The sequence below is a fragment of the Rhea pennata genome, chromosome 3, assembly GCF_028389875.1.
Source record: "Rhea pennata isolate bPtePen1 chromosome 3, bPtePen1.pri, whole genome shotgun sequence".
Taxonomy (NCBI): domain Eukaryota; kingdom Metazoa; phylum Chordata; class Aves; order Rheiformes; family Rheidae; genus Rhea; species Rhea pennata.
The window spans coordinates 38226538-38252820 of record NC_084665.1 but is presented as its reverse complement, the minus strand read 5'-3'; the positions used below and the strand labels follow the sequence as shown (position 1 = coordinate 38252820).

General features: G+C 40.3%; 1 protein-coding gene across 1 annotated transcript in view; it reads left to right on the top strand.

The window, feature by feature from the left end:
* The window catches only part of LOC134139218 (opsin-5-like), a 34309-nt gene extending 16208 nt beyond the window's left edge, over positions 1-18101 (top strand). The window contains exons 3-6 of the mRNA XM_062573628.1: positions 9801-9900; positions 12072-12176; positions 16806-17029; positions 17664-18101. Coding sequence (XP_062429612.1) covers positions 9801-9900; positions 12072-12176; positions 16806-17029; positions 17664-18101 — 867 coding nt within the window. The remainder of the gene's footprint in view (positions 1-9800; positions 9901-12071; positions 12177-16805; positions 17030-17663) is intronic.
* The last annotated feature ends 8182 nt before the right edge of the window (positions 18102-26283 follow it).

Here is a 26283-nt window from a genome sequence, read left to right as displayed (position 1 = left end):
CACTTCAGTGTAGCATACTACTAGATTATGAGTATTTGTGACTATAAATAATGCAATAATTAGAATTTCATCTCATTCTAAAAAATTAAAACTTGATGTGGCCTAATGTGAAACTCCTATTTTAATGATTTATTATTTTCCCCTTCCATTATTTGCATTGTTATTATGGTAGTTTACCTTTTCCCCCAATGCTTAACCAAGTATTTCTGTCCTTTCCAATGTTTTCAAAAAAAAAAAAAAAAAAAAGAGAGAGATTTGAAATCTCAAGTCCTATTAGTTTCTCCAGGAAACAAAACCTTGGCAGGGCTTTGTATGTCTTAGCTGGACGTTTAATGATATTGTTATAGAGTCTGATATGAAAAGTTAGCCTTCATTTTAGTGCTCATTATTGAGTAGGGTACTTTGAATTTACAAGGAAATATGAAAAATGACATTGGAGCTGACAGAACATTTGCTGGTAGTTGATAAGAGCTGTATGATTATATGGTTCACATACATCTTTTTTTTTCCTGGCTATTTAAATCCTCTAAAAATGCATTAATGCCAAGATTTTCAAATGAATTGGGCTAGAAGTAGGTCCTTAAAGCTCTGTTGAGTCTTATAAAACAGTGGCCTGATTGTGTGTCGTGCCAAATGCTTACAGTTTCCATTGTACTCAACAGGTTTCACCAGCGGTCAGTAGCCCACAAAGCAGTTCATTTATATTTAGAAGTCTCACTTCGGAATCTGTGGCCACTTACTAAGCCACCTGTTCTGAAAATCTTGTATGAGATCCATTGCTGGTCCCCAACCCCTCTTCGTTATTATTAACCCTTTAGTTGCCATAAGAGCCTTTCATGGCTAAAAAGAGGAGGATGAGCTCATGAAACGTTTGCCTTGCTAGGAAGCGATTTGTACAGAAATGGCCTGAGCACGTCTTGATTCCTTGTATAGCGCAGGACTCCCAGGGGCTCTGGGTGCCTACCATACCTAGTTAGCAGCACTGCAAAACAGCAGGGAAAACATATGTGGGTATAAAAATGCGTGGTTAGCCTGCTGTGTGACAAAATGCATGAAAGCCTGTTCATTCACTGTGGATATTTTTAACCATCTTTCTAATTTTTTTGCTCTGCCTTTCTGATTCTTCTATCTTGCTCACTAGATCCTGGTGTTCGAAGAGAGGCAGAATTAGCTAGATTACTAGCTCCATTGACTCAGTTTGTGATGCTGTGTGTTTATAAAATCCAATATAGGGCTTATGTATGTGGTATAATATTTCTTCATGCTCTGGGTGAGATGACTGAGCAGAGGTAGCTCAGCAGTCAATGTGACTGGGTGATTTAAGGCAATGGCAGATGGAAATGACCAAAATGGAAGCTCGTGGTCTTCCTTTCCACTGCTGGTATTTGGGGGATTGCTGAAGAAAATGGGGAAATAGCATCACGGCGTCCCACTTTCCCATCCCATTCTTCATCAAACATCCTTCAGTACAAGCACTCGTCCTCTTTACTCTACTCATCCACTCATTTTTCTTTTCACCAAATCATCCCACTTTTAATTCATTCCATATGTAAGAAGCAGCCTTTGCACCTCTCTCCCCCACCATCTCTCTCTCTCTCATTCTCCCCAGCAGCTGTCCATATGGCTATCCCATTTACCACAGAGCTCTTGATCATAAAACCCAGACAAATCCACAACACATTCATCTTCACCCCCTAGCAACAGCCGACGAGGTGGGTGAGGGTTTGCTCCTTTGCTCCTTCTCTCCTGGGGAAAGTAGTGATGGCTCCCCACTGCTGTCCTTGCCAACAAGACAGCACCCGTATCACTATTCCTTCATGGTTTTTTTTCCCTCTCTCTCTCGGGAACCATCTGCATAGAGACACCTTGAGTTCACTAGCTTTTGTGTGCAATGGAGCAAGAACACAAGTCCCTTAGGCCTCAGGAGTGCTTTCTGCAGCGGACTAACATCGGTGGAAGTTTCCGACCCAAAGACTGAGCTAGCTCAACCCTGCTTGGTGTGTACAGATCACACAACATCACTGTATGTCCCATCATCCAAGACTGCAGTTCTAGGACTGATACTGGGACAGAGGAAGCAGATCTTTTTCCAAAATCATAATAGCACAGGAATCTGTTCTAGTGTCTAATTTAGCTGAATAAACGGTCAAATATCTACCTACAAGCTGTAGAAATTAAACAAAAGAAATTAAATGCCAAACAAAATGAATTAAATGTAAAAGGGGACTAAAAAATAGTTATTGCACATCTCAGCACAGTATTGTGGTATGACATTTCTGGGATTTTACTTATACACAGCTTATCATTCCTGACATTTTGGTAAGATGAAAACAACCCAAAGTCAAATCAAGGAACTAGCACTAAGAGCATTAACAGATAAAACAGATGTTGAAGGTGCTAAAGAAAAGCTGTGTAACATTAACTCTGTATTCAGTTCATTTTAACATCCTGGCACTGCAAAAAGGCAGATACAGAAACTGATCTATAAAGCAAAGTCAAAAAAAAAGATGCCCTTTACTTAGCCCACGCTGTGCTACACAAATCCTCCTCTCCCAGATATGTTTTTCTGGATGACTTTTGTATCTGAAATGCTATGAACACCAGAATGTGTCCTCATTCTTGTTTCTTTTCACAAATGAGATTTGAATACTGAAAAGAAAAATGCAAACTGAGTAAAGAGGCTTTCCTATTAATTTAATTGTGGTCCACATTGATGTAATCTAAAAAGTGTGCACACTGCAGTCAAAGAGGTAAAAGCAAATCACGTAGACACCTTTCAGCTAAATTTTAACGAGAAAAATCCTTCATCTGCATAGAAGGGGGAAAAAGCTGTGCTTTTGCACAAATGGAATCATTAGCAACATAGAAGATCATTTTAGTGTAAGTAATGTGACGGCAGGGAAGTTATGCCAGTTTTCATTAGCTATGAATTCTCTCTCATTTTTCTGTAAATGACTATTTCTGCAGCAATAATTAAAATTCTGTAATAACTAAATAAATAATTATTTATTGTGACAAATTAGGGAAGTTATGTATTTGGTACTTGAAAAATTGTGAATACTCAAACTATCTGATTGCTTGTTTAGCAAGTGTGATGTAGCCCCTCCCTTGCCATCTAAGTACTGTGTAAATGCCCCGGAAAGGGCATTTGTTGTCTGGTAGTGACTGCACAGATCTGGGAATTTCTGAGGTCTAAATTCTAACCCTTGCACTAGCTTTTCCTCTCTGAGGGCTTTGAAACACCCTTTCTTTGTTTCTGCTTCCTTAAGTAGAAAATAATAGTATTCCTCATCCTTCTGGTGCGGATGAGGATTTCAAAGATATTAAATGTCTTCTCAAAAACTGCTGTTCACTTACCTTCATCATTCTAGATCTTCTCACCACAGGACTGAACTGACAGTCATGTCCTTCTGGATGGCTTCTGTGCCAGGATCTCGCTCACTTTTACCAAAAATTTCATATGAAACAACAATTACTATGATAATGTCTACGAATACCCTAAATATTTTTGCCTCATGCTTACTTACCTTCTATTTCATGAACATCTATTCTATTAAATCAGTATGCTTCTAATATGTAGGAGGTGATTCCTGTTCAGATTCTGAGCCAGGCTTGGTGGTACTGACTGAACCAACGATAAGATGCTCATTGCTTGCAATGGGTTTTATATGACACGGCATCCAATATTTGGCACTTAATTTTGACACAACTTTCCATACAATTTGAGAAAGGATGAAGTTGCACCAGGTCACTTCCATGATAGCTTATTTAGGCTAGGACTAATCTACAATTTTTGTACTTTCATTTTGGGCTTTCCCTGGGCTACTAAGACACCTCGGCAATGAGTATGACTCTTGTGTTAGGAGTTATCAGGTTCTATCGTACACAGCATGTGTTATGAAGACTTCTTACAGCACTTACCCATTTTAGGATTATAAGCATTTTCTTTGGCTCTTTCAGTGATCTTCTTTTTCTCCAGTTACTTGAGTAAGGCATCTAGAGGAGCCAACAGCATCAGCATATCAGGAGAGCTCCAAGTAGCGAAGGTGCTTTTCCAGACTTGCAGGGATGTAGCTTGTTCTAGTCTGGGCCACTGAGAGCCGAGCTGGCACCATAGCTAACCTGCCCTGCCTTGTGCCTAAGAACTTTGCGAGCAGAATAACAGCTTCACTGGCAGGCATTCAGCCAGCAATCAGAAATGACCTTGTATTAACCTGATGGTGACTACGTAAGCAGATTCCCTCTTGCTGGGAAACAGCAAGACAATTGTACTTTGGAGGCCTTGGAGGGTCAGTTGCAATCTCCAGGCTATTTTGCAGAGCCCGTGAACAGTCTGCACAGCTCCTTCTTCCCTGGAGAGGTTTATAAGACTACAGAACCATTTACTACGACATTCTGAAGAGCAAAGCTAGTATATCTTTACTTTGAAAATAAAACTGGGACTTATTCTGACATTAAAGGATCCCAGTTATTAGGATTAGATCACCATGTCCGACAAGCCAGCTTTGTTTTCCCTGGAAACATAAAGATGAGATAGGTGGCTCAAGAGCCTTTTCCTCCTTTTATCTATGTACCTATTTATTTATTTATTTATTTATTAATAATGGTGCTAAATAAACAAGCAGGCCTGGCCATAACATCACTGAAGTGGGAGGGAGCTAATAAAACATTTATTATCTGTATCTGGATTTAGGTGGTATGAGCTACATAGTTGGTGGCTTCCTCTCCTCCCACCTCCTTCAGTCTTTATGGTTTGATGGAGGAGGTAAGAAAACTGTCACAGTCCCACAGCATGAGCCTGGAGCTCATGAGCATGCAGAGATGTGATACTTGCAATGAGGTTATCACATGATGAGATTCTACAAGGAAATTCTGAAAGAAATTTCTGTCTATTTGTTAAAGGGCATGCACGTAGACTCGGTGTGATTGCTATGGTCTGAGGCTAGCTTAACCACACTCATTTGTAAGGGTATATACTACTACAAATATAAATCATGACATGAGAGGGCTACAACTCTATCGCTAAAAGCCAGCCCAAATTAAATGCACTTTGAATCTCATTCGATTAAGCCATTATATAAACCTAAGATAACTTCATGTAAGTAAGTGGCCTTATTCTGGATTCATTAACATTACTAAGGTCAGAAAGGCCAAAACCTGATATACATTAGCTGCTACTTACATGAATAGCTGTCACTAACTGTATATTTGACTTTTAGTATAACTATATATCTGAACACTTAACTGTATAGCCTAAATATTGCATTAATTTTTTTCTATATTTAAAACATTTTTCTATATATGCCATCAATAGAAAGGTCCAATTACTTGGGGAATGCAAAATACCAAATGCCTGATGTTCTCACTTAATGGTTTAAACTCTAATCTTGTACTGTATCATTTCTCATTGCATTTTAGTAAATTAAGTGCTTTTTGTGTCAAGGACCCATAATGGATTGGATTAATATAATGACCTCTAAACAGGGCTACCCTTGAAGTCTGCTCAGACATTGTAAAAGGGCAGAATACAACCACTCAGCACAGCAACCTGGCATGAATGGAAGGCGTTGTAGAAACTGTAGTGGATTATAATTCTTTTTTATTTCCTATATTATAATAAATTTTAAGAAACTATTTTTAGTGCTTTGGAAACACTATACCTTGCACATTTTGAATAGTCTACCATGAAGACTGATTGTGATCATGTGCCTTGACAGTTCTTCCATGTTAGAGAAGGGTTTAGATATAGCAAAATATTGTAGTTGACACTTTACTCAGGTATCGGAGAAATGGGAGAACAATGTTGTTATTAGATTCAATTCAAATATTTTCTCACTTACTTACTGCAAACTTTTAGAACTTGTTAAAATTTTTAAAATGCTCTTGTCTAAAGTTCTACCTATCTTTTTTCCAAGTAGATTCTGTAAAGATTATTCAGGTGTTTTCTTGTATTTTGGGTTTAAGGAGGTTTATTACTATTATCTCTTTATATTATAATCATGAAAAAATTGTTTTGCATTCATAAAATTATTTTGAGCAAACTTCTTATTGTGGTAAGTTTCAATGCATGGAAGAGAAAAAAAATCCCTATTTCTTTTTTCTTTACTTTATCTTATTTCAATAGAAGAGAAAGACAAGGCATTGTGGTTCAGAAGGGAAGCAAATGTACTTCAGGAAATTGCAACAGATTCACCAGTGTCTGTTTTGTATTGTATTGCCAGAGGAAGGAATGATGCAGCCTTTCTCGCTGGTGAGATTAGTGTTTCAGCCTAAATTGAAATGTAATAGCTGCTTTGATAATCTGCTTTTGCACCATTAAACCTCAATTAATCCAAGAAACAACAATAAGTTGTATTTCACTCCATCTGCTTTAGATGAAGACAACCCATATGAAGCCAGAAGGGACACATGAGTATAAAAGTAATAAAACCACAGCACATCCAAACTCATAGCTAAAAGTTTGTTGGTGCAAAGGGGATTCCTAACTTTCAGTGTGTTTGAAGCAAACCTTTAAAATCTAATCTGCATGCAATAGCAGCTTTACTTATTGCAGGTTGTAAATAAAATATCCAGAACATTAATGAGATTTAAAGCAAGGCACAAGAGGCAGAAGAACAAGTAGTTTTTTCTTCAATTTGTGCCTGAGCTTCAAAGAGCAATAAAGATAATGAGCAAGTTCTGTGAATATCTGTACAGCCAAGGGAGCAATATTAATACAGCACTGCGAGAAAAGCTTTTAAAGCTTTTTTAAAGCGCAAAAGCTTTTACTACTGTTTCTCAATGAGTTAAAGAAAAAGGCTAGTGAATCAAAATTACCATAAGATCAGCTTAGTGTTTGTATCAGGATTCATTAGCACCTGTAAACACTGCTGTTATTTGATCGTATTTGATAATAGGAGGGACAATGTTGCATTACATGGAAACGGAGGGGCATCCAACAAGGGGAAGTGCTGCAGCGGGAGTAGGATCTTCAAATAAGTTATGACTGTGGAAAGAAGGAGCTGCCTAGTGGTAGAATAAGAGAAAAGGAAAAACAGAACTGGGGAAGAAGAAATGCATCAAAGTGATGAAATGTTGACTAGTATTCTAGTATTTCCTTGACTGACATTCCATATATTATTAAACTTGCCAAGAAATGAGAATATCTTAATTTATTGTTACCAACATATATTAGTATCTCTGCTACAGAAATTGGTAATATATAATAGCAATTTTGCTATTGCTAATTACTTTGAATACTAAGGAGCTGCTTTAGTTGCTAGCTATAGTCAGTGTTGTCTTAAGAACAGAAAGAACAGCAGAGATCTTTCTTCCATACATTTGTATTTGCTTAGAATAGGCTGGCTACAGCTAGAGAAAGAGCCTTCTTCTCAAGAGCTAACTCTTCACTGGTAGATTTGCAGAAATTTGGCAGGGAAATTACCTGTTTGAGGGTTGTACTCCCCATGCAGCACTTTGCCCTGCTGGATGCCCTCTCTTGTTTTAGTGTTCCATACAGGACGGCTTCTTGCAGGGGATGCAAGAAGCAATTTTTTGTAACATTATGAAATATTATAAAAATGGCACAGGGCACTGACAATGGCTCAGTCCTATGAAATAATGTGGATATAGATAAAACTGCATTTTTTTAGCAGACCACCAATCTAACAAAACATTTTGGTTTGTTCTTTGTTATGGTGACACAGTTTCCTCTTGAACAACAAAGGGCAAGAGTATATTTCGAAACCTGCTTTCCTCCCTTTGTACTTGTGCTCAAGGGCTATTTGAACTGATAGTTTAATATAATTGTCTCTCTTTGTTCACACAGTAGGAAAGAAGGAATAGAAGAATAGCACTCACAACTGCAGGTGACAAAACATACACAAACATATTTCATTAGAAAAAAAAACAAAAAAAAAAAAAAACAAGTTTCAGCATGGAGGGGCTAATTGATACACACTAAGAAGCTTGTCCTAGTAATTTAGTATTAAATCTCACAACTCTTTAGGCTTAATTTCAGCATGTTTCTTTACATTACTGCTGAAACACTGTTTCCTTTCTAACTTAGCAACTAATGCAATTGTTTATTCTTACGCTGTGTAGTTACTCAGTAGTCCTTGACCATGCTGTTTCCTGAATTTGTGAAGTACAGGAAGAGCAGACAGAGAAGTGGGAGCTGTTTGTATCCATAAGGTACTGAAATACAGAGCACATTTGCGTTTCCAAGTATTTCACTAATCCCCAAAAGCCAACAACTGGGCAAGTTCAACCAAGTGCAGCTTGTAGTAAGCAACCAAGACATACAACGATGAAAGTTTCTGATGAAAACATGGTAACAACTACACAGCAAGTATGAGCTGATTGTAAATGGAGCACAGATTTAGCTTTAGACTGGACTTAGACTGTTGTAGTAGCACATTGTGCATGCTTAAAATGCCGTGGGTCTGAAAAAGTCAGCATTGAAAAGTGTATAGAGGCATTGTAAGGGCACTGGTGGCAACAAAAAGCACCAGTGGAAGAAATGATAAAGTTGCCCTTTCCTAACCCTTCACCCAATTTAATTTATACAATCCGCCATGGACTCAGCCATAAGCCTGGATTAAAGCCCCAGATTCAGCTCTGGAATAAACTCCCTGGGAGAAGATAACTACTCCTGACATTTTATATTTCCCTGATAGTTTGGTTTCTGGAACAATTTTTGAGAGCATTAATATGAAAATGACAGGAGCAAACCCTGTAGTTCCTTTTGCCTTTTGCATCCTGCAGTAAGAGAACCTCCGGCACAACTATTTTTTTTTCAGGTTGATGGATTCCTGACACTTCTCTTTGGCCTGGCTAGCATTAAACTTGGAGTTTATTCCTGTGCCCATTCACACAAAGACTGAGTTTGTTCCCTTAGAATAATGCTGTGGCTTCCCTCTGATAATTTTGCTGCTTGAATGCCAAGTTTCAGCCCAGTGGCACTCACTCAATGTACACCGAGCCTCACCCAGTGTAGAGCCGGCACCTCCATGTGATCCTCAGCTCCTGCTGCTTTGGTATATGATTTCAAGCTTTCAAAAATAAGACTGCCTGCAAAGTGTTGCCCGGGTCATTTCCCAGCCGCACAGTGTTCCCTAGCAGATGGCTACGTCCATCTTCACTGCATTCAGCAGCAAAGTCCTTCCCGCACCCAGAAACGCGGCTAGCAGAACTGCAGCCGCTCTGCGAGTAGACTGCTGAGATGCCGACGCCAAAAGGCGTCTACACGGCCATAAGGCTCGGCCAGTATGAGTCAGAGATGAGGGTTTGACAAGCAACATGCAATCAATAACACCAACATCACCTCAGAGTCAATCTATTTGGCTGGTTTAGCTTTGGATGGTTTAATTTAATTGTTTTTTTATTCCTCCTCACTTGGCCAAGCCCATTAACTCCTGCATTCTTCCTACTTTGGCTTAAAATTTACAGGTTCAGTTTGCATATCTGCTATGGCCAGCTTCATCCAGTCCCTTTTTGCCTGTTCAAGGTTTTACTTGTTTTCATTTCATTCTTTTTCTCCTCTATTTGGCAAATCATTTTTTGGAAAGCATATAGTTTAGGGTGTGTTTGCTTATTTTATGTACATGACAGAGCACTTCTCTAATTTTTGAACATTTCTTTGCTCACTGATCCTATAGAAGATAACTACTCCTGACATTTTATATTTCCCTGATAGTTTGATTTCTGGAACAATTTTTGAGAGCATTAATATGAAAATGACAGGAGCAAACCCTGTAGTTCCTTTTGCCTTTTGCATCCTGCAGTAAGAGAACCTCCGGCACAACTATTTTTTTTTTCAGGTTGATGGATTCCTGACACTTCTCTTTGGCCTGGCTAGCATTAATACCCTTACAGTAATCAGCGTGACTCGTTACATAAAAGGCTGCCATCCTGAGAGAGGTAAGTAATAAAGGCAGGTCCAATTCTGCCTTCACTTCCTGTGGTGTAAATCTGTACTCCACTCAGTTGGTGGATTTATTGAATATAAATTAGATGCATTGGAAACCAAAACCTAACCCTTTTAAGTCTGTTAGAAATGTATTTGAACAGATCTCCTGAGAATTAACCCAAATAAGAGCCAAATTATTTATAGCACACTTTGGTCACCCTGGGTAAAATTCACCCTTGTGCCAAAGATATCACAGATTCTGCTGGTCCTCTGTACTTCTCAAAATACAGCTTAAATGATTCCTAAGTGATGCAAACATCTTAGGTGGGACCACACTGTAAAGCAGTGAGTCTAATCGATGAAATAATGTTGAGGAGAGTTTCCAGTCATTGATAATAACCCTGGTTCGGAAGGCTGCCCTCCACGCCAACATTTTCACTCTCAGTGCTGTTTGGTGGGGGGTTGCTCAGAGCAGGCACTGAGCCTGGTGGCTCAGTGGACTTTAGATGGCACTGGGAGCATTCAGCCTCCGTATCTGCCCCCCCGAGCTTTGCAGCACCGTGTGGTCTGAGGTCCCAGCGAGCCCCTCCAGTCTCCCCTCTGCAGACAGATTCATGGAGAAGGAGGTGAGCATTACCCCCACGGCTTCCCGAACCAAACAGAGCCTCACTCCATCCGGATAGCCCCTGAGTCACGCTTGCATCCCAGGTCTCTGAGACATTCTCAGCACCACCTCTCCCTCATGCCTCTTCCTTCTCTAAAGCCCTTTGGTCTGCAATCTGAGTATCTCAGGCAGTCACTGTTCCTTACTATCTCCAGTGCTAGAAACCTTTTACTTTTTCTGTTTTTTTTAAATTTGGGGGATTTTTTTACCTTTCATATAACTGCCTCTCTAAAGGCATATCAGTGTCTCACTGTTCAAACGTAATCTAAAAACCTTTGCACATTTCCTGTGCCTTACCCTGCTAACTGTGTAGCCCTCAAGCAAGCCAATATAAACATGCCTCCATCTACCTTTTTTCCCTTTTTGCACCTTTACATCATCACACTCATCTCAGACATCCCCTTTCATGAGATCAGTACTGATTAACTTTTCCTTCCCGTTCATCCTGGATCTCACGATTTGCTGAAAAGTTTTATCTCCACTAGGAGTCTTACTTTCTCTCTCTCCTTTCCAATTACATCTTCCATGAATTCTCCCTAGTCTTCCAGGCAGCAGTAATTCCCACACCCATTCATAGATCACGTATTGTCAGTTTTACTGCCTTTGTTATGATTGGATTGCACTATCTTTCAAGCAGGAAACTATCAACATCTGAATATAAAGCATGCATAAATACATTGGATGCATCATATGTGTTTTTCTTTCTGATTAGCTGTGAAAAGAATTTCTGCAGGAACATCTTTTTCCACAGGAAGTTCTGCAGTTTATTGCAATGATATATTTATTGAGGTTCATTTTCAACACAGCCTGCTGTTTGAGCTGTTAGAATTTGGCTATAATGTATTCTATTTCTCATATTCATTGCATCTTACGAAGCTAAATGGGTTTCTCTTTTGCAAGCTGTAGCATATGTTCACTGAGGTTGGGTATATTTTAAATTTACCTCTTAAGCAAATCTAAGCAAGTGCTCAGTATAACGCTAAAAAAGTGTTGAGGAACAGTTTGGTGGCTGTATGAAGATTTCCAGTTTAGATGAAAAATAATCCCAATATATGGCAACAGGAAGATGGATTAAATGAAGCGTACTGAAGAAATAACATAGTTTGAGCATTTTTTATTCTCCTTTTTAACAGTGAAAACTTTGGAGTGAATAAGAAAATCCTGTGAATTTACACTTATCTTGTTTTAGTGTAGAACTTAGCTAATAATTGTTTCCTACTTTTTACAAAATTATAAAACATGAATCCAACATAGAATTTGATAACTCTGCAGTGCTCATCAAACAGATTTTGTCTTCTAACTAGCCATTCAATTCCACTGTTCAGTAAAGGTCTTGAACATTTATAAGTCTGCAAGATGCTTTCAAATTTAAGCTTTATGTGTTTTTCACCTTAACATTTTTTCAAATAACTGTATCTTCCTATTTGGCAGTTAGTGTAAGAACGAGTTCAGATTTCAACTGCAGAGATATGGCTGACTTGCTAAGTATCCTTGTCTCAATAAACCATACCATTCCAGGTCATTGCATCAGCAACAGCAGTATGACAGTGGCTCTAGTTCTCATTTGGATAGCAGCTTTCTTCTGGTCAGCAGCTCCATTACTTGGCTGGGGCAGTTACACAGGTAATATATCTTTTAGTTGTACTTATTCAGCAATTCTCTACTGAACTGAACAAAGATATTTATCTTTCTTGCTTGCTGAAAGCCAGACTGATTATCAGTGGAACTGAGAAGATCATTCATCACGCATGGCTTATGTCCAGAATGTTGTCTGCTTTATTATCAACTATAAGGAGATTTCTTGAAGATATTAGAGCAGAGATTTGGACCCAAAGTGCATTACCTATGAATAAAAGGAGGCAGAAATATTTGACATGGTAAAGCAGTGAGGTAAAGGAAACCAAATCAAAAGACATCCTTCAAAAACTGTCAAAATTAGGAAGCAAGAAAAGAACACAAGTTCTGGCAAGTTAAGTGTAAAACTATAATAAGACATGCCAAAAAAATTTTTTGTGGAACAGTTTATTAAAAGTACGAACACTAACATAGCGGAAGAAAAAGATGCCAGGAAATCTATCAATACAAGAAATGATCAGGGTGTAAAATAAGGCCATAGCAAAAAAAAAAGTAGGGGGAAAGAAAGGAAAAAAAAAAGGCAGATTGTGAACACTGAGCTAATTCATCAGCTACAATTGATTCCCACATCAGAAAACTTATTCATAGGGAAAAAGTTGGATAACTTGTTTAAAATTAAGTATGTAGAACAGATCAATAAATCAAACACTAACAAATCTCTAGGCACAAATGGTAATTGTACAGGAGTTCTAATTACTGAAATCAGCCAACTCAAATGATCCAACAACTAGCTGCCTGTATCTTACAGGCATCAGTTAGGACCTGTAATGTTCAACATATTCATAAAACAACAGATGAGAGGTGAGGGCCAAAAATGAAGCAACAGAGTTTCTAAAGATACAACATTATTTTGGACAGAGTTTATTTTCATAGTAAGAGCAGAGATGGTCTACAACAACCTGCAGAAGGATTGCAGAAAGCTGAGCTGCTGGGTAACAGCAAGTCAGACAGAATTCAGAGCTGAGACATGTAAAGTCATATAGGAAAAAACAACCCTTCCTTTGGTGCATCCAAAATAACCACTAACACTTAGAAAAGAGAATGTGGAGCCATGCCAGCACACATGTGCTGATACATGTCATGTGTCAGGCTATGAAAACATATGCATAATACTCAGAGTGGGACAAATAAAGAAAATGCAAAGTACTCTCAGGAAACAAATAGAAATCATAAAGCCTACATTTCCAAGTTATATGGGATTGAAAAGAGGCTGCAAAACAGCAGGAAAAAAAGGTTTCTACCCATGAGAGCATGTTATGGGGAAAAAGGACAGGGAGAAGAGGGTTAATAATCAGCAGACTCTGAGATCTAAGGCTAGGGTTAGGAAAAGGAGAAACCCTAGAGCTGCAGCTGGCATGGGCTGTGAAGCAATCAATCATGTGGGCTGCAAAAAGATCTCTCCAAGGAGAGCTTTTTCATGAAAACCAAGACTGGGTGTCTGGGGGCGAAGGAGCAGCAGAAGCCTAGGGTTAGAGTCAGGAAGAGAAGATAGCCCAGAGCTGCAAATGGCATGAGGCTGAAAACAGTCTGCAAATAATAGTGTCTGGATCATAAATATTTATCTCTGGAGAGTGTGTTCATGGGCACTGTGTGTGGGATCTGGAAGCTGAGGCTCAGCAAACGCCAACACTCAGCCCTTGGGTTAGGGTTGTGAAAAAGCCGACAGGAAGAGCTGACGTGGGGCAGAAAAGGATCTGTCATATAACACTGAGGACTGCAAATAATTGTCTCTCCTGAGAGCTTGTTCATGGGGCCATGGCTGGGGATCTAGGATACAAAGCTCATCAGAAACCAAGGCCTAGTGTTAGGATTAGGATTAGGAGAAGGACACAGCCTAGCTGGCATGGGGTTCAAAAGGAACTACAAAATGACGAGAGCATCAAAAAAGATTTCTCCCTAGGAAGTTTGTTCATGGAGACCATGGCAGGGACCTGGGAGCTAATGCTCAGTAGAGACTAGGACCTAGGGTTTGTGTTAGGATTATGTTTAGGAGAAGGAGAAAGCAGAGAGTTGAAGAGGGCACAGGACTAAAGAGACTGTGGGGGCTGCAAATGGTTTTCTCCTCTGAGAGCATGTTCATGGGGACCAAGGCTGAGGGTCTGGGGACTAAGGCTCAACAGAGTCCGAAGCCTAGGGTTAAGAGAAGGAGAAAGCCTAGAGCTGCAGCTGGTGTGGGGCTGGAAAACAACAAAGACCACGAAAAATATTTTTCCCTGAAGATCTTATTCATGGAGGCCATTGCTGGGGGCTAAGGCTCAGCAGAGGATGGGGCTTAGGGTTATATTTAGGAGAAGAAAAAAGCCTGTAACTCCAGCTGTTGTGGTGATGAAAAGGGTCTGTGCCATGATAGCGGACATTAGGAAAGATTCCTCCCTGGTGAGCTTGTTCATGGGGCCATTGCTAGGTATTTAGGATATTTTGGCAGCCAAAGTATACCTCTTTTAAATAAATGTCCTTGAGAAGTTGTGAACCTAACAAGGCTTATTAGATATAGTGATGTAAATATATCCTTACTAAATATATAAGCTCTACCCTTGAAAGGTGCATGTAAGAAAAGGATCCCTTTGTGTGATTGTTCTCTCTTACACCTTTCCCAAACCAATCCATTTCCAGGATGTCGGGCTCAATGTATCTTTAGTTTTAGCCAGGATGATTGTTTTAATTTTATGTTGCTCTTTTCGTCCTCCAGATATGTCATAAAACTTGAGGGGTTTGAACTTCTCATTCTCAGTGCATCTTCTGGCAATCTGTATTTTCATAGTATATGAATCCTCATTACCCTTTCATTTCTAGAAAGATTTCTGACATCCACTATTGGCCCTAAGCACAGTCCCAGAGCCTAGGATGTCTTGGGCACCTCTGCCCTGTCAGGGTATCCAAGTGCCCCATGAATCTGCTTGTTCAGCACCCTGACAGTGGTCCTCGAGATCGCTTCTCTGAACACTTTCTCCTGCTGAGAATTGCAGCCCCTTCTGATTCCCAGGCTATCCACTTCCAAACACATTCCTGACACCAAAGAGGGCAACCGTGGCCAGCTGGGAGCCGAGCCATGCCGAGTCCTGCAGCAGTCAGTGGAGCAGGACATGTCCCACCAGACCACAGTACATTATGCCTTGCCACATGTGAAGTGTCACTTCTGCGCTGTAGCTGTGGGGGCCCCTAGGAGCCCATTCAGTTTTGCAAGTGTCACTTGTCCGTGTCTCTGGGGAAGTCGGGGGGAACCTACTCCAGAATTGTAGGTCACAGAAAATTGGTGGGATTTTCTTGTCACGTGGAAGCTGATTTCTTTTTTCAATCAAAAGTTCTCATGAACCAGAAACCTGGTTTTAAGTAAGTCAGATTTTATGGTTATCCTTTTGAATAAAACTTTGGGACCTATGGATGAAAAAGGCAGCAAAGGAGGCAAAAATCTATTTCTATTACTCAACATACCTAGACATAAGCACATAAAGTTTTGATACTAAAAATACTGATTTTTTTTATGAGACCCATTAAAGAGATTTTCATCTTTTGCTCCTTTAATTAATTCTGTCTAAATTTCAGATCACCTGTGGGGATTTCCCCCCTCCCCTCCCCCCCCCCCCCCGAATTATCACTGGAAGTCAAGGAAAGTTCTGTCATTAAATCACACAGACTTCACCTGTTCTGTATTTCCAGGACTTGTTAATACTTGATTAGGTAATTTTGGTTCATGCTTCATTTATTTATAATGCAGTTTGCTGCCACCACTGAAAAGAAAACACTGCCTATTCCACTTAAAACAACAGTTTAAAATCTACAGAAAATCCTTAAAGTTATCAAACTAAAGATTTTGATATCAGGACACATCAAACCATCTAAAGAGGTCAAATGCTATTCATAAAAATATTTAAATAGAGACAGCACCTTACTCCCACAGTTTTTCCCTTAGGTGCCTGATCATCTAGAGTCTTTCTGTAAATCTTACTAGCTGCAGATCTTGCAATCCACCCAATTTTCTTTTTAACAGCTTGTGGCTCCTTTGTAATTGTAGCATTGCACACTTTCTATTTAAGAGAAGGTCTCATACCTAAATATTTATGTTTCATCTTCCCATAATCTTCATTGTTAGCTGAATCAACTTGCTTTCATGACCCTTTTACTACAGTAAAATTTTCATTGCCTTTTGGCTTCTATTTTAAAAGAAATCTTAATATTTTTATTTCTTACTCTAAAACATAAGTAGAGCCTTTTTACATTCTTTGGTATGTTGCCTCTTTATATAATGCTCATCTTAGGAAGTTAATGTGTAGAAGATGACATCAAATAAGAGAAGATGAAAGATGAAAAATGAATACTCATTTTTATAATAAAGTATCACAATTTCGTGTTCTAAAACAACAGTCTGTTCATTAGTGATTCACACTAGAAATCTAAACTGAACAGAATGATAATCCTCATTAATACTCTTTGTTGCCTAGGTGTCTTGAAAACTTATTTGTGTAGAATATTATGTCACAGCTCACGAAGTCAGCGAGATCACTCTATTCTTTACTTCCTGAAAGAAGAAAACCACACTATTTAAACTGATAAAATGAACACACAAAAAAATCAGATAAATGTTCTAAAAATGCTAACCAAATTATTTCTGCTTTCCAGATCGCATGTATGGAACATGTGAGATAGACTGGGCAAAAGCCAACTTCTCTACAATCTACAAATCCTACATTGTCTCCATTTTTATCTGCTGTTTTTTCCTACCTGTAATTGTCATGGTTTTCTCATATGTGTCAATTATCAATACTGTCAAATTAAGTCATATGCTAACAGGCCTGGGTGATCCAACAGACAGACAGAGAAGAATGGAGCGAGATGTCACAAGGGTGAGTTTGAGTTTTACATTGATGGATTTCATCTTAAAATTAGTCTCAACTGGAATGGAAGACAACCAAACAAATCAGTCGTTTCATATCTCTACAGTCTACAGCAACAGAGTTTGAGCTCAGAATAATATGAAGATTTTTAAAAACTTCTCCCCTCTCAGTAGGTTAATATTTGGTGCTACATCACAGGTGAAAAATAATCTAAATATTATCAGAGTGTACTGTACAGCACAAAAAGAAAATCGTGCTTTGGCATATTCTTTTTTCTTTTACAGCTATATTACTTCTGAGCATATACATAAGTTACAGTGGAGCTTTCAATTACTTACCATTGGCTTCAGCTTGCCCTAAACTTTTTCTACATAATTCACATAAACATACAAAGGATTGTAATGACTTTCCATTAGATAAGGCATTGCTCATGCATAACATTGTACTAACCTAAGATATATAGCTTCTTGGTTTTCCTGGCTTGATCCAAGCAATCCTTTGCCTGTCTGTAACTCTCCTGTGAGCCACAACCTGAATGCTTCCCTTCTAGCCAAGTGCTCAAGCTACTATTCACTTCTCTGATGAAGTCTTCTCTATAAGGCTTCCAGAAGAGATTTAAAGCTATTTTCCTTCTGTTTTTTAGGTTTCTATTGTCATTTGCACAGCCTTCATTATTGCATGGTCACCATATGCTGTCATCTCCATATGGTCTGCCTGTGGTCACTCTGTGCCCAATCTTACCAGCATTCTTGCCAGCTTATTTGCTAAATCTGCCAGCTTCTACAATCCCATTATCTACTTCGGAATGAGCTCCAAATTTCGGAGGGACATTTTCATCTTGTTCCACTGTGCCAAAGAAGTCAAGGACCCTGTGAAGCTCAAACGTTTCAAAAACCTCAAGCAAAAACAAGAACCTTCTCAGAAAGAAGAGAAGTATGCAGAAGAAATGCCTCCTGCGTCAAGCCCTGATTCTGGAGTTGGAAGTCCAACCAACACCCCACCTCCAGTAAACCGGGAAGTGTATTTTGGTGTCTTTGATACACCATCTAATAACCCTGATATTGAATGTGATAGACTGTAAGTTCTGTGGCCACTTAACTCATGCACCCACTCTGTGTTCAGAAGGACCCTTCAAATCACTGCTTGAGTGATTTCCTAATCTCCAATCCACCAGTTTCTTGTTGTAGCACTGATAACTATGCAATTCAGGCAAATCGAATGATAAAGCTATACTTTCCTTTAGTGTTGGGTACAAAATGCTATGAAGCGCGTTATAATGATGGGCAGCACACCCAGAGCCAGAAACATTTCATTTTCACATGCAAGACTATAGGAAGAAAAGGGAAACTTATTTGTGAAGAAGAAACATTAGCTAGCAAAAACACCTGAAACATTCCTATCCAAGTGTTACTAATTAGGAAGTTACATTTCCAAATATTTTTTTTTAATCTTGAATCGTCCGCGCTACAGACGATCTTTTTTAGCTCCGCAGTGCTGCACTGCCCCTGGCCATGCCGGGCCGAGCTTGCTGTGGAGCTTGGAGCTGCTGCACCGTTGGTCGCTAGATGGTAGGCAAAGCCGTGCGCTCCCGGCAGGGCACCGAAGCCCGCCTGCCGCGGTGCTCCCAGGCTCTGCGCGCGTGCACGTGTCTGGCCGATCGTCCGTGCCTGACCGGGAGTGTGTTTCTGTGCCTGACTCTGTGTGCGTCTATGCAAGCACTAGGAGTTGTCCATACTGGTGTTCCCTCGTCGCCGTGGTCCGACGCTTTTCTTTGTAGATTTGTGGAATTATTTCCCTCTTCCCTGATCTCTCCAGTGAGCAAGGCCCATTCAGATTTAGGAATCTGAATTAATTTTACTCATCTGTCTCCAAACTGACAGTTTTCTGACTCTTCAAGTGGAATAAGAGATGTTGTACAGGCAATGAAACAGATAACAACACTAGCCTTACAGGAATACTGATAAAGCATGGCATCAGAGCTATGTACAAGAGATAACCCAAGACATTATTGCTGCTTCAAAAAAAGGTGTTTGTACCTGCTTACAGGTAAAAAACTTACTTTCTGATAAATGTAATTATTAGCAGTTAAGAACAGAGATTTAAAAACTAAGCTGGAGGGTTCATATCACTAGCAAACTATCAGATGTTACTAGCAATACCCCACTACTGCATCAGATTTGTTTTCCACAATGAAAGCACAGGGGTATAAGTTCGTACTAGTTACTACATACTCAAAGATTTCCCTAAAAATGTCTTTGTGTTATCCCTGGAAATGTTGTGCGTTTATTTAATGCCATTTGTGTGTCAAACAAGGGGGCAGAAAAGAACATTAGTTGCAAACCTCATTGTTATTTGTGACTGGAATTTCTCACCAACCAGCATAGTTGTTTTGCAAAAGTATATTTTAAAATATGTGTTTCCCAGGTAAGTTACACAAAGAGCCCACCTTGATTTGCTCCATTACTATATTTGTGTTGAGAAATTCAACTGTGTTTTGAATTTAAAAACAAATAAACATTATAAGCAATAGTGGAGAACTGTGTTTTCTTTCACGACCAGAGATCTGAACTACAACTGCATTCATTTTTGTGGAAAATTTTGAGATATGGGTGCTTTTTTTCCCCCCTATTTCATTACCATAAATAATTAAAAGCAAATAACTGTTTGCTTCCAGATAAAACTGTAGGCAGGCCATACCTGCAGTAACAGAAGAAACCATTTAGGGCAAAACCCTGTCATGGTTGGATGAAGCTAGGCTTGGATAGCCAAGGCTAAAGCACGGTTGTGAGAGCGCCTATGTCTAGCACAAAATCCACCGTGGCAACGCAGCGTGTGCTGAGCTGTCTCGCTGCTGAGCATACTCAGCTCTTCTCCAAAGAGGAGTGTCACGTACCCTCATCGGATACTTTTTTGGAGGTATATGCAGTCACAGATGTGCTGAACACTTGCCATGAGAGCCTACGTGGCGGTTGATAACAGGCTGTTATCTGACCTGTATTTCCTTTAATTTATGGATTACGGGGATAGTTCTTGTCCCACTGCACTGCAGTAATACCGCTGATCTTTGATATACAAGCAGCTGAAAATGTTTCTGGGGCAGAAGAACGCTGCTCCCCCAGCAAGCAAACCGAAACCTCAGCCAGACCAAGTGACTTTGCACATGTACAAACAGCGAGATTAGATGAAGAGGGGTGGGAAGTGAAAAGAGCAGTTAAAAGGAACCAGAATAGAAGAAAAACATAAGAGAGGGAGAACTAGATAAGCAAGCAGCAAAAAAGCCAAAAACCTGCTGAAAGAGAACTAGAAACAGTCAATACACAAAAAGCCTTGTCTAGACCACAACAGACCTCCCTCCTGCAAGGCCTGAGGCTACAGCCCTTTGTGCGCGCACAGTAGAGAGTAACAGTAGAGTAGAATATCTGGTTTTGCAGGTTACACAGCAGGAAAAAGGAGGGATGCCTTTGCAAGCACCAACCTGTGCTCCAGGTTCACTAACAGCAAGAGCATGAAGCTACCCAGGAAGAAAGCTTCCAGCCCTAAAGCAACATGTTCTCCAGCTGCATGTAAGACACCAGCAAATGATTTAAGGTGGAAAAATGTCCAGCATCTGATACCAAGTGCAGCTAAGGGATTGTGCTTCAGGATTTAAAGTGTGAGAATGAACTCAAATCAATTTGAAAAACACTTTGTATCCCATTTGCTTGTTCTGTTTTTCCTCCTGTGTCTGCAATTCCACGCTTGCTTAGATGAAATAGCCTGGCTCCTGTCCCTGGCTCCACAGGAGGCTAATCTTTTGGCCAAAGCTGGGCCACTGTTCAGAGAGGAATGAAAAACTCAGGAGCTTGAGAAAGTCTGTGAGGGAGGATGCAATCTAGATGCCTTGAAGGGGAATAAGAGAGCCATACGGTCAATTCCCAATGTTATTTTTTACTTACCATTACTTCAGTGCAAATGGAAAAAACAGTCCTGGAGACAGCTTCCTTTCCCCTCGCACCCCACACCTTTGCTGCTCCCCTAAGCCTTGGATTCTCTTTTATGGTAGGTCAATTTTAACAGGAGAGACATTAAAAAGCTGTTGTCCTGGCTGATATGCTAGTGACCAGGATGCTCTCCTGCAACTCTGTAGCTGTGAACTTTTTCAGCCTGAAGTGGTCTTAGAGTGCAGGTCTCCCGTTCCTGGCTGAAGCAAAGGACTATCTGTCCCTGATGCTGTTTAGAAATACTACATTTGTATCTAGCAATTCTAATGCAAAAAGCAGAAAGAGTATCAAAGGCAGGAACCAGATTGCTCATCGCCATGAGGGAGGAGATCCCATGCTGGTGCTGCCATTTCACCTTACATGAAGGCATATGGCATACAGGCAGTGTGAGCCTGCATATAGGACCCAGGTCTCCTGCTATCCTCTACCAAGTGCCTTTTTCAATGAATGTGTTCATTGCAGGTGAATTTTTAATGGCTGAACAAATTGTGCATTTACATATATGTCAAACTCGCATCAGTTCCTACCTATTATAATTTATAATTATTAACATATTAATATTATACTGTAATTATTGTAGTTATTAATAATGAATCTATTGTTCATTCTCATATATACAACCTGACCTTGCAGGTGGATTATCAACACTCCTGTTACTGAATCAGCCCTAGTACCTGGCCTACAACAATCCAAGAAACCAAGTTAACCCAGGATCAGTTATATTCTATTTCCCCATTTAAAATAGCCTCTTCTGTGTTTTTTTCTTAAAAAATCTATTGTAATAAGCTGTTTATTTATGCCAAGGAAACCTTTTGGGCCTACGTTTCCCCTGCTGGCATTTTTGCAGAGCTGAAAATCGCTTTGAGTATTATTGCATTGAAACACAGAAAACATTTCTTAATAGCTTTGACATTTCTCAGAGTAACATGAATAGCTTATGTGTACAGTTGGAGGGAGTGGGGATGGCCTAATGTAGTCCAGTCCCTGTTCTTAGAGCTATTTATGCATTTTTACCTAATGAGTCATGCAAAAACATTTCAAGTAGCAGAGACCAGCAAACAGGAAATCCTACCCTCTTTAGGACAGCGACTTCACTACAGTACGAACAACTCCAGCCTGCAGATTCTTGCATACTCTCTCTCCACCCGTTTCTTATTTGCAGCACAGACTGACAAGATAAGAAGGATACAGTGTGCCCATCCAGGCGTGTCCTATTTGGCACTTTTCTTGAAAGTGAGAGACGGAGACAAAATCCCTTCCCTAGGGTAGGATTTGAATCAAATTCTGGTCTCTGGCTGCCCTGCTGACTGCTCCCACCCTAGGTAATAATGCAAAGGTAGATAATCCTGGAGAGCTAACCATTATATACAAGTCAGCCTCGCAGATCAGGTCCTCTTGCAACATTGTAAGTGTCCCTCTGCCTTCCTCTCAAGTTGCCAAACATTATTTTTCGGGGTTAGGGGTTGGATTTTTTGGGAGGCAGGGAGTAATCTCTCTATATAAACAATAGCTCATCACAAAAAGGTGACAAGAATGATCCTTCTTGGTGTGCAGGAGAAGCGTAAGAATAAACTCAAGATTCAAAAGATGTCCAAATAATCCTACAACAAGAACACATCAGAAGATTATCCTATGGAAGATAAAAATTTGATTGTCAATATGAAAAACAGGGCCACACACTGGATGACAGAAATAAAGAACACTGTCTATCAACAGTCTGTACCAATAAGCATCATCTCTAATGCTCATTGAACGGGACCTTCAGGGACGATGAACAAACATCATTTAATTATATAATTTAAGGATATATCCTAATGAAATAGGAATGCTAGGACTTACAGAAATCACTGCAATAATTGCAATTCCATCATTGATATCTGGCAGCCTAGACTAGCCTGCCCTGTGTGCCAGTCAGCCTGATTGCTGCAAAGAACCACTACTCGAGCAAATTTTGGATGACCAAAGTGGGAGCATATTTAGCCACCAGGCTGGTGGCATACTTGCCAGGTCCAGCACAAAACCAGCTAGCCAAGTCGCAGGCTGCCTGCATGTTACATTTGCCACATTATTTGCAAAAGAAACTATGAAGTTGCAAGCAATGTTTGGCAGCACAAATGAGAGCGAATGTGTCCTGGTGCTGTGACCTGGCAGAGCCTTGCCAAGTACCAAAGACAAATTTCAAACGAATTCATAAGGAAATCCCAAATCCAATCTGTTGGATGTTGGATGAATCTTGGAAATGCCTGCTCCTGTCACTGCGGGAAACAGCCATAATCCTGCACATAGGCACAGGAGAGAACTGTTTGTATAGCAGAGTGGGAGAAATGTAGTAAATTTATTTCATGCTTAGCACCACCAGGAAATTGCTTTGTGCAATGACCAAATGCTAATTTCTCAGAGAACAAGCTATTTAATCCTTGTAAGAACATTTGGCCTATATGTGGATTTAAAGGGAATGGAAAGCGAGCTCTAACTGATACTTAACTGGCATCATGTCCCCTGACAACTCAGCCAGCCCTCAACTTTATTCACTCAAGGACAGCCAAGTACCAAAGTGTTCCCAAAGATCCTGTTAGAAAAAAGTCATTCCAGGCAAATGATCAATAATTTCAGAGTTTAAGTCATAGCTCTAGAGATGAGATCCATATCACTCTACAATGGGGACCCTATTACCAAACTATTTTCTATCCTTGAGAGTCATGGAAAAGGAAAGCATTTATTCTTGGAAACCTGATATATCTTCTTATTTGAAATATGATAAATATTCTTGGAAATGCCTGTTCTTGAAAAGATAATATATTTCATGTGGTGGAGTGGAAGGTGGTCCAAAGGAGGGAGGGTAGAGCATCAAAAAAGCCACTTATTATTGTCTGAATATTAAAGCACAACAAGAACAGCTCTGCAAGTCAAGGAAGAATTAGATCAGAGGTGCAGCATATGTTAGGGCAAAGGAAAGTTGCCATAAACGTGAAGTGGCTGTGATCATCTCGTGGTTTGGTTTGTTCCCTGGGACGACATAACCCAACCGAGGTGGGGAAACACCCGCAAGGAGCGGAAGCGCAATACAATTGCCCTGCAAACTGCTTGCATTTTGAGGGGGCATCGGGAGCAGAGATTACAGACCACACTGTGCCTGCTCTGGGGAGATGAACTGTTGCCTATTAATACGAGATTTTACATAGTAACTAAAGTGAAAACCAGGTGTAGTCTGGGCAGTCACTGTCAGTGAACACTGTTGAAATTTTCTTCTCTACTTAATCAAAACAGCAGATATACCTTATCTGTTGACCTTGTGGATTTACAGCATATCACTATAGAGAACTGACCTATCTAGTCCTCCAAAGCCCCAGAGCAGAAGTGTCCTGTCATCCTACCCTACAACTGACTATTCAGTGGAAAATGCTCTCCCAACCATTCAAAGAAAGTCCCCATTTTGAACTGTCTGTCTTAATTCCTTAGAAGGAGGAGAACACAGTTCTTCTGGACTCCCCACAAGAAAGCTGGCTCATCTCAATGGTCTGTAAATCCCTATGTTAGCCCAGCTTACAAACATCAGGCCCTCAAGCAAACAGGGGCACACTGTGAGCCCCTGGTTGCCATTCAGACCTTTCCTTGACATATGGACAAACCTAGTGCAGATTAAGTGCTTGCATCAGGGCCAGGAAACTAGCCTGGTCTTTGAATCTGGTCTCCCCTTTAAACACCACTTCGACCTAAACACAATTATTTTGGGCTTTGTTAACCAGGCATAGGACAATTTGACTTGCTCAGCAATGAGCTGAAAAACAAATAATCCAATTAATGAAAGTAGCAGAGTGTAAAAGTGCTTGGAAATGGTTGGGGAAAGCACGGAGCAGCAGCCAGCACGTCCCTCATGGACCATCCCCCTCAAACAGCAGCTCAAAGAGGCCCCTTGTTAAGCCGGCAGGGACAGCAGCTATGCTGCTCTTTGAACCCCGCGACACTGGGACATTTCACTGGGACTCAGAAAAACAAGGTTGGGGGGGGGGCAGAGCCCTGCACACCATGCTGGTGTTCCGGGTTGCAAATAAATAAACTCCAGAGACAAATGGCAACACTTGCAACTGCTGCCCACTGCCCACTCTACAGTGAAGTCCGCACAAGGGGTTACATAACTTTTCTCTAGCCCATCAAACCAGCCTTCATTAGACAGCAACAAAGGAATGTCACAAGGGATTTAGGAGTATATCTATCTTTAGCCTTGAAGTGAGTGTTGGTGCTTAGGCTGGGGGAGGCAAGAGGAAGACTGAGGAATCTTCACAATTATTTACATTGCAGTAGTAGAATATATGTTTAGGACTATTCATCTGAAATGTGGTGCTTAATAATAGCACTCAGCTGAAGAAATCCTTAAATATCATTTAGAGGGAGAGACAATTCTTCTGCGAGCTGCAGCAATGCAAAATCAGAATTTTGGCCCAAATTCCTTACGCTATTACTCAAGTCTTGACCCTCACTGTGTGAAACCTTGTGATTAAGAAGCCATGTGACTGTAACAAACCCCACAGTCTGCGCTTTCGGTTAGGAAGAGTCATCACATATGCTGTCCCTTGAAAATGCAGGGCCAAATTGTTCCAGCCCTGCATAATGTGTTTACAATCATGGCCTTTTACAAATGCAATCAAATCTGCAAGATCAGCTGTTGAGGCACTAAGGAAGGACCACAGCCTTCCCTAATGACTTCACTTGTTCTTGGGTCTGGAGCCAAGCAGCCAGGATTACGCCTGCGTTCTCCCTACAGCTTCCCACGACCGTTCAGGGAAACAGAAAGAGAGGGTAGCGGAGGAGAAACATGCCATCTTCCACCTCTCTTTTCAGTTATGACCTTGTTATGGTTTTATGTCTGTCATTTACAGCAGAGGCAGAAGAACACATCTCTTTTCGCCCTACAGTTACGAGATGGAAATCCTGATTCCCTTGGAAGCAGCAGCAAAACTCTGATTAATTGCAACTAGCAAAGATTGCATCCACTGTGTTCCTAGATGAGGCCAAGTCACAGAACAAATAAACTGAAGTGAAACATGAGAGAACCAAGGCCAAGTGTCTAGGCACAGTTAATTCCTCTTATCAAAATTGTTGTGTATAATACTGTAATTATTCTCAGATTTTAAGTTTTGTAAAATAGAAACAATTTTCACACTGACTATGTTCTCTCCAACCAAATTTTGTGGTGTAGAAACTTATGAAACATGAACACACCATCTCTACTATCCTACCAATATGGTCTATGGAAGTGTCTTGCACTCTGGTGATTTGCACTCT